The 9,360-nt window shown below is 41.1% G+C and overlaps 1 protein-coding gene across 1 annotated transcript; it reads left to right on the top strand.

The window, feature by feature from the left end:
* The first annotated feature begins 1,832 nt into the window (after positions 1 to 1,832).
* On the top strand, positions 1,833 to 8,348 carry LOC308300519 (dnaJ homolog subfamily C member 15-like). Its single transcript, XM_080744367.1, has 6 exons — positions 1,833 to 1,972; positions 3,886 to 3,937; positions 5,055 to 5,128; positions 5,793 to 5,872; positions 6,264 to 6,334; positions 7,306 to 8,348. The coding sequence occupies exons 1-6, from the start codon at positions 1,868 to 1,870 to the stop codon at positions 7,374 to 7,376; spliced, it is 453 nt and encodes a 150-aa protein (XP_080600493.1). The 5' UTR covers positions 1,833 to 1,867; the 3' UTR covers positions 7,377 to 8,348.
* The last annotated feature ends 1,012 nt before the right edge of the window (positions 8,349 to 9,360 follow it).

Raw genomic sequence — 9,360 nt, 5'->3', positions numbered from 1 at the left:
CTGCTTCAAGCTTGTTTGGCTTTGGATTCGTCGCTTTATTTCACTCAAGCACAAAGTAAGGTATACTGTAGTAGGTCTTGGGGAGTGCCGACCTCCACCCTTCACTTCCACTATGATCCTTTCCCCCTGCTTCTCTTGTGGTCTGACCAGAGAGTAACCCACATTTATTCTATAAAGCACACCACAGCCATGTGTCGATGGAACCCACAAAAATGAGAGAGAGAGAGAGGAGAGAGAGAGAGAGAGAGAGGAGAATGAGAGAACTGGTCCCAGTACTGTACTGTATGTCTCTCTGTACCAATTTGTCATCCAACCACGCCCCCACTCATCCCTTCCCCATGATAAACGAGTTGTCCTTCTATACAACAGGGAGTCTAGCCGAGCCGTACGTCATCTGCATGAACAATAAAATCATGGTCACGGTTAACTTTTACAAAATGTAAGAGCTCATCCCACAAAACAAATCTTCTTTTAATTTGACCGTGTCTCTGGATCACTCCACATCAAAGAGACACAAATGATCAAATGATTCATACAAGAAGAAATTGTCTATGGATTTTTAACGTGTGTGCACGTTCACATGCAAGGCCAACGTTGTGGTTTCAACTCCAGGCCGACTGGACAAACACTGGATATTACATTCCATCCATTTAGCCACGTAGGCTCTGACAGAGTGTCGCAGGTTCAAGTCCCGATCCCGCTGACCTGTGCTGCGTGTCACTCCCCATCTCTCTCCCCATTTCCTGTCAGTCAACTGTCCTATCACTAAATCTTAGTCATTGCAATAGTATTTTTACATTTTCAAGGTTATAATACAAATTTAAAGGAATACTCAAAAGCTCTAGAAACTCCCTTTATTGAGAGACTAGTGTAGTGGTCTGAGGATCAGACTCTCATTGCAGAGGTTCCGTGTTCAAATCTGTCTTCCAATGTTGTTGTAGCAAGCAGTACTTTGTCATTTTCAAGGTTAAAATACAAAAGTAGTACTCAAAGGCACCAGAACAAACCTGCAGTCAGAGATGGTGTAGTGGTCTAAACATTAAACTCTCAGTGCAGAGGTTCTGCAATGTGTTCAAATCTCAGTCCTCCTACCTTGCTATATTAACTTGACATTTTCAAGGTTATAATACAAAAGGATTAGTCAAAAGCTCTTGGAAAGTATAGGCCTATGTAGTCCGAGATAGTGTAGTGTACCTCAGTACTCCAACTGTAGGAGTCCTACAGTTTGATGCAGGAGTGCTCTGACATCTTCAAGGCTAAAATACAAGAGAACAACTCAAAACCACCAGGAGATACCTGTTTAGGGCACAAAGGTGCCTGGCTTGGCTCAATGGTGTAGTGCACTGCAGTGAGAAAATAGTGACTCCATCATAGGGTCTATTTTGGAATGAGGGAGGGCTGGGGGAACCTAGGGTCAAGGGAACATAGGCATGACCCCATGTAAGGGTCTCCTATGTGGCGAAAGGCAACTAAAGAACTCCTACACTACAGTATATCCATAGTTCATTTAAAACCTGTGTAAAAATAGTTAACGTATGTGGGAGAGTTGTATTCCACAGTATTCCAACAGATATTGAGTAAAACATATATCACAGTGAACATCACTGCTGTGCTGTAGCTCATTGTTGTGTGCTTTGTTGATTCTTGTTAGGCGACTGACCTCTGCTGGTTCAAAAAACAAATTGCACCTGTAATTATGAGATACAATATTGGCGCTGTAATTGGCCGGGCGGTTGTTAGGCAACCGCAACAACTGGCCAATCATCGCCTGCCCGCCCCCCCGGACTATGGAATGTAAACTGGTTCCGTTGCCATTCCGTTCCGTCCTTCAGGAGTGACAGCGGTGAAGTGAAGCAAAGAAGGCAGCATGGCTACCAGGGCTCCTAGCATGGATGGAGGAGAGTCGTTACGCTACGCCGAATACGCGTCCCAGACAAACGTCAGGAGTGAGACAGATATAGACAGAAGACTGGTACGTTCATTCATTCATGTTTTACGTTGAAGACACTTTTGATTTAAACAATTGGGCCTTTAATAATAATCACCAGACAATCCCTCCTCCCCTTAGCCATGTTGACAATAGCATTATGTAATGGTGTGTCATACATCTCATTTAATTCCACCCTCAATGGTTTGTGTGTTATAGGTAAGGTTACAAATTGACACTTAATTATTGAGATTTCCCTAGAGCTGTATTATTTCCCCCTTTGCCCGGCTTGTAAACACCCGTAATGCTGGAGTACTACACAGGTAGTTAATGGTATGCTATCTTGATCAGGTCATCATGTATCCAGTGCCCTTGAGAGCTTGGAGTTTTGATTGATTGAAAACTTTATTAGAAGTTTGCATAGGAAAGGGTACAGTTTAATGACAGTACAGTTCACTGGTACAATGTCAAATGAATACAATATATTTACAATGTTGAGTTGGTCCTCTTGACCAGTATTTCTTAAAGTGGGGTCCTTGAAAGCGTTCCAGGGGGTCCCCAGATGATTGATAGAAGCAAAGAACAAAATTAACCTGTATTGGTCTGTAACTCTGAGAGCTTACAATGGTCCATTTGGTAACATTTGCACACACCGAGTTAAATGAACACAGATGATACTACAGTGTAGATTGGAGATCCAAATGGTACCATATAGGGGTACATGGACTCATGCATATCAAACTGATGGTCCTTGAAATATAAACTGATTGAGAATCATTGCTATAGCTGTAGAAATCTTGTCATGGGGGTCCTTGGCATATCTTTTAAATGGGGGTCTGTGGACAAAAATGGGTCAATGTGGGGGTCCTTGTCTCCTTGACATGAGAAGTTTGAGAACTTGACAGTCACACTGCTCTTACTGTAGAATGGCTCAAATGCAGAGGATGAATAAGTACATACTAATAGGTTAGTAAACATATTCAGACAAAACCACAAATTACCACACACATGAAGTAATTTAGACACTGTGGTTTGTTTTTGGATAGATGAGGATTGCTCAAGTATGTACAGCTTGGGGGCGCCCGCTGGCCTGGTGGTCAAGGCGCATACCACATACTAGGCTATGATGCCTGCTGGCGTCGCCGGTTCGATTCCCGATCCGGACGACCTTTGCCACATGTCATTCCCCATCTCTCTCCCCATTTCCTGTCAGGCTACTGTTCTATCAATAAAGGCATAAAAGGCCCAAAAACAAATCTTTAAAAAAAAAAAAAAGTATGTACAGCATGTAAATTATTCATCTCTTTTTTTTTAAAGATTTGTTTTTGGGCTTTTATGCCTTTATTAGGACATGGGGGAGAGATTGGGAATGACACGTGGCAAAGGTCATCTGGATCGGGAATTGAACCGGCGACGCCGCCAGGCATCCATGCCTATGTGGCAATGCCTAAGTGGTATGTGCCTGGACCAGTAGGCCAGCGGGTGCTCCAAATTATTCATCTCTTAACTCACTTAGTGCCAAACGACTTTCAGATCAACTATCTCACTTTGGACTTCCCTGCCAAGCGACTTTAATCGACTTTTAAAAAAAAAAATATATATATAGTAAATCTAGTAAACATGATTTCAATCGCGATTTTGCATGTTCCACCCCCATACAACCCCATCTTTCATACAGGGCAGCCATCTTTGCTTACATAACATGTAAAACATAATGGCTATTTTCTCAAGAATGCCTGAACGGATTTCCAATCAGATTTTTTTGTTTGAAAGCTGTGAACAGCCTGCACAAACATGCCTGCATGATCTGTGCATGGGCGTGCATGATCTGTGCACTATAAATTACATGGAAGTCTATGGAGACTTATGGCAGGGAGATCCCAAAGAAGGCACATTTAAATGGCAGTAAATGTGTGTTAACTTGTCTACCTATATGGTGTTTTTTTTTTTTTTGCCAGGGTCAAACTCTTATAGCAGTGGGACTTGGAGCAGCAGCTTGCGGCTTTGCAGGTAAGATTCAAGAAAACAGAACATTCCTTTTACCTGACTTATACATTATGTCTAACATTAGGAAAATAAAAAGCCCTTGTGAAGCATCAGTTGGAGAGTAGTTTATTCTGCCCTGAAGAAAACCTTTTAGGAGCAGCTATAGTGAAGAAAAGTCTGATCTGATTGTATTCTGATTGTATAATTCATCAACATTGCTTTTAACGTTGTTTAATACAATCAGATCGGGCTGTTCTGTTTGGATGAATTGGCTGTCAAGGGTTGCTATTGCAACTGTAGGCCAGATAGCAAAAAATGGCATCTAAAGAGTTGCTTGCGTCTATTTGTTCCATAGAATATGGACTTGTATGAATGTCAGTGTCTGTAGCTGTATGGCTTTGCCGAACTTTGCATGACAATCCTGGATATTTTAGTTTCTGCATCAGTGATTCAGTAGAACACAAGCTCTTTTCAAGTTTAACAATATTATAATGGATTCTGTCAAGTATTGGGATGTTTTTAGCCTAAATCCTATAACTGGAAATTGAGTCTTGGACCTTAGTGTACAAAAACAATGACACAGCACAAAAAAAAAACAATTAAACAATACCAGAAATCCTTCCATGGACAAAAACAAAAACAAAAAAAAAATAAGAAAGAGAGAGAGAGAAAAAAAAAAAAGTTCTTCCGCTATGGCTATCTTCCCCACTGACTGTCTCCAAGCCCCCAAGAGACACTGTAGCAGTAGCATGCCACTTGGGACACAGGCAGGGGTCTGATCAGCCTCGGTCGGGTCGGCTGGAGAAGGGTGTCTGTTGCAAGACCCAAAGCACACAGTGACTCCAGTCCAGGAAACAACACCGATGACATGTCCAAGTCTGGGTATCAGTAGATATTGTACTTACTCTCCAGACATCAACCTAATAGAAATCATTTGAATTATTTAAAGATAATTTTATCAAAAGATCTATAGAATATAAGCTGTTGGTTGGTTTATTGTGTTTAATAAGAAAGTTCACTGTTTCCAAATGTTAACCTACTACAGTGCCTTAGACGGAGTTAATTAACTTTTCTACAGTACCTTTTCTGCTTCTTCATCAAGATTATCAATCATCTTGAGTGTCTGTTGTCTGAATTTTAGGCCGCTATGCATTCCAGTTGTGGAAGCCACTTGGACAGGTTTTCTCTGAGACCGTCAAGAAGATGTCCACATCAGTGAGTAATGAATTAACCCTCATGTCTGTGTTGTTAGCTTGTAGATCTGCTGTTTTCGGTGTGCGAAACAGCACACCACCACATATAAAGTAAACCAGGCATAAGTCTTAATTATGTAAAGATTTTATTATAGCAACTTATTTCTCACCACTGTGTCCTCCTGAAAACATGATGACCTCTCTTAATGGGCCTTTTCCACCGGCAAAGAACCAGTTCCAGAACCAGTGCCGGTTCAACTTTCTTGGGAACCTTGGTTCGTTCTTGTGAACCGGCTTGCATTTCCACCAGATTGAACCAGTGCCAAGGATTTGGCTCTGGAACCACAAAAACGAAGGATTTTGTGGTTCCGGTTCGGAACCAACTTTTACGGTTCGGAACCAACTCCGGTTCTCGGTGGAAAAGCACACCTCTGGTTCATCCCATAGGCGGGAGAAAGAACCAGAACCGGTTCTTTGCCGGTGGAAAAGGCCCTTTAGTGAAAACTGTCCCCCCTGAATTATATTGCTTTCAACAGGCTAGACTGAAAAACATGGAGGTCTTTCTGTAATTTACATTTATAGAAAGTTCCTGTTGATTTACAATTTTCTTCCTAATAAAATACCATTGTTACTTGAATCTATATACCGGTATGTATCCTTTAATATAAAACTATGCTGTTCTCTAGCCCTTCTCGTCATCATATTACAAAGGTGGCTTTGACCAAAAGATGACCAAAAGAGAAGCAAGCCTTGTCCTTGGCATCAGGTAAGGATCAATGAATGTTAATTATGTAATATTTGTGTGCAAATTTGTGTTTCTGAAAACAACATATTTTGGCCAAACAGTGATGTACTGATATGTACAATCTATTTCCCATAGTCAGGTCAGGTGTTGTATTATGTTAGATCCACTAGATGGCAGTGTGGTTCTTCATTGCAGCTGGTGAATGTTCTGACTTGCATCTAAAGATTTAGTTTATCCATTATTACCAGTTAAATTTCAGCTTAGAAACTGCAGTGAAAACCTGATTTTAATGTATTTTTTTCATTGGCAATTGTTTTAACAAGCTTGCTGCCAGGATTAAAGTCGACTAAAGTCTTCAATTGCCACCATTTACTTACCTTTTAATTGATTTTTGGTGTTGTCTTGTGTCCAGTCCCGCCTGTACTAAGGCCAAGTTACGAGAGGCTCATCGGAGGATTATGATCCTAAACCACCCAGATAAAGGTAAACTAACGCCTCCAATCAGCCCTTTTGGCAGACAGTGGCACATAAATGCACAGATATAAAAAGCTAGATACCTTACCTCCCCCGCCGCTGCAGTTCATTGGCGCGCCTGGTCAAGGAGTCCTGGCAGAAATGGCGGAGTGTGGAAGACATACTGTCACTCAAAAAAACTGCTGGCCAATCACAGCGCGTCTTTTCCGGGACTTTTCCCATTCAATTCAAAGGAGCTTTATTGGCACGTTTACATGGCCAAAGCAAGTGTCAATACCAGACATGGAGTTGGATCCAGGATTTGGTCACATTCCCGTCTACATTCATTAGACAGATTAATGAATCATGTTACTTACCTGTGGAAAGTGATTCCCAGCGTTCTATTTTCCAATGTGCATCTGTTTGTACAACCTGGAGCTGTACATGAAACGACCATGTTTCTCTCTGGGAACTTATTTCACAAATCTCTGAGTGTTTGGTGACAGCTCCAGTTTTGTTTTCTTCCAGTTCCTGATGTTGCGCGGCTCAGCGTTGCGTAGGAGAAAACCCGCCCCATCTGCCTCTGATTGGCCGACCGAATTTCCGCTTCTGTGACGCATAGGGAAGAATTCCATAATTCTTTTTATTTTTTTTGCCAGGAGTCTTGGACCAGCACCCCCCAGCCGGAAGAGGCGTCTACCTTTCTATGTCTGTGCATAAATGCCCATGCATTAATGTGCATGGGCCCAAAGCGCCTGAAAATGCATTTTCTGTTAAAGAGCTGGAGAGACAATGAGACCCCTGTTTCTGAACAATCATAATATAGACCTTAAACCTTTTTAACAAAAATCTGTCATTTCACTTTGTTTTACATGGAATAGTTACATTCACTTTGCCAGTGAATCTACCTCTGTCAACAGTCTTGAGATCCAAACTGCTTGAAAGTTATTCTAAAATCTAAACAGTTGCTCACACCTTTTATTTGTGTTTGCCATATGCAGGTGGATCTCCATACCTCGCGGCCAAGATCAACGAGGCCAAAGACCTTTTGGACAAGGAGACAAGAAAATGAACCTAACCATAGAATTGACATTCTAGTTGTTTGATGTGATCTGAGAAGCCCTCACCTCCCCTCGGCCCAAGACATTTATGATGTTCTACCCTCTATTGCAGGCGTCTTCAACGTTTTCAGGCCAAGGACCCCTTAGCTGAGAGAGAGATGAAGCAGGGACCCCCCGATTCCGAATAGTTTCATTGTTTGACAGCACAATCATCCGTGTATTTTGGATTCATGTCAATTTGTGTTTTTCAGATATTTAATCACTTGAACCGTCAATACTTTAAAAACTTGACCTTTCACTCTGTACTTAGTCTGCTGTTTTTTCCCCTCTACACCAAAGCTCGAAAATAGCCGATCTACAAGCTCACAACGCCTCGCAGCGCGAGGCGTTGTGAGCTTGTAGACCTGCTATTTTTGGCTAAAGTTCTCCGAATATGGACGCTATAGGTGTTCAAGTTGTTAATATAAAAAAGATTGGAAGATTTGGAGGACCCCCTGTAGTAACTCTGAGGACCCCCTAGGGGTCCCGGACCCCCTGTTGAAGACCCCTGCTCTATTGAGATGAGCCGACTCAGCAACTTCTCATAAAAGTCAGCAAAGAATTCTTCTGCTGCACTTTCTACTGCCCAGCTGCTGCTTACATGGCCGCCTCTCCCTGCCTCCATCTCCAGTTCTTATTCTGGATGCAAGGCAATTAAGATGTGATCTTAATTTGTTTCTCTCACCACTCTGAAGCATTGTTTAAACTCTTTAGTTGTGTTATCTACTCAGGATGTTTTAAGTCTGGTGCCCATAAAAAAGCAGATTTCAGCAGATCATACAGCATTAGAAGTTCTTAAAAGACATGCAGTGGACAACTTAGTCTTATACAGTATGTTAGAATATTTATTTTTGCAAAATATGCAGTACAGTAAAATAAAAAATGCTGTGGATCAAATAGTTGCTGGCAACTGCACGAAAGTAATCATATAAAAAAAAAGGCACTGGTGAAAGGTCTACTTTCACCAGTTTGTGATGTCATTGTTTTTTGTTTTTAAATTAATAAAATAACATTGCTTACATATTGGTGCTCCATACATTTTGGTGGGTGCTCCTTTTTTATTTAAAAAAAAGAAATTAAAAGAATTTCAATTCTTTACCTACCGTACTATGCACAGCTTATAAGCCCAAGTCTGCAAATACTTTGGGTGCTCACATCCCCAGCAATGGACTACTTTATTATATTTTAAGATATTGATTATAATTACATCTAAAGATGCTTCTCCTTCATTCATGTTTGGTGAATGTAACCATGGCCAGAAAGAGTTGATGTTTTCAGGCAGTAACCATCGTTCATCAGAGGTTTAGACCCTGAACCGCTACACCCATAGGCGCCGACTTTTATGCGCACCAATAGATGCAGAACCCAAATCGAGCGCGTCCACTGACGCTCTGTTTCTACGTATAAGTATGATGGACTGATATTGTGCCAAAGTTTTTACTTTTTCCCCTTTTAGTGGCCATTGACAATGCATTGGTCCTTTAAAGTTAATATTTCCCAAACTACAAATATTTCAAAGTAAAAATCTCAAGCATGTGTCCAAAGTAAGCTGAATTATTAAAATTGTGAATGGAGTTTCTAGGTGAAATTGGTGTAGTACCAAAATCTTACATTGACTTACATTATAATTTTCTGAACTTGAATATATTTCTAAAACTAAAACATTTCAAAGAATCATGTTCAAGCACAAATTTGAATAGAGTTTCTAGGTTTAAGTAATCTTAAGTATGCAGAACTAAACCAAATAAATGATCAACTATAGAATGCTTCCCTGGCATCTAGGAGTGTCGTTTGTTAGTGTGGCTGCCCCTGCAAGGCAACCAGACTAAAATACTTCTCCGACTTTATTCCTTCCATCCATCTAACTTTCCATCTTTCTAGATAAACATTATTTTGCCACGCTACTCCTCCCACAGTTTGTGGCACGAACTTGGGCCATATGTCAAATCAACCGGC

Source organism: Nannobrachium achirus (assembly GCF_963921795.1).
Source record: "Nannobrachium achirus genome assembly, chromosome: 16".
NCBI classification, from domain to species: Eukaryota; Metazoa; Chordata; class Actinopteri; order Myctophiformes; family Myctophidae; genus Nannobrachium; species Nannobrachium achirus.
The sequence above is the reverse complement of the archived record's forward strand: the minus strand, read 5'-3'. Positions and strand labels throughout refer to the sequence as shown.

Bases quoted from the DNA above. Each gene is read 5' to 3' on its own strand.
- LOC308300519 (XM_080744367.1), top strand. From the start codon at position 1,868: ATGGCTACCAGGGCTCCTAGCATGGATGGAGGAGAGTCGTTACGCTAC. The intron at 1,973-3,885 runs GTACGTTCATTC...TTTTTTTGCCAG, and splicing joins CAGATATAGACAGAAGACTG to GGTCAAACTCTTATAGCAGT. The intron at 6,335-7,305 runs GTAAACTAACGC...TGCCATATGCAG, and splicing joins CCTAAACCACCCAGATAAAG to GTGGATCTCCATACCTCGCG.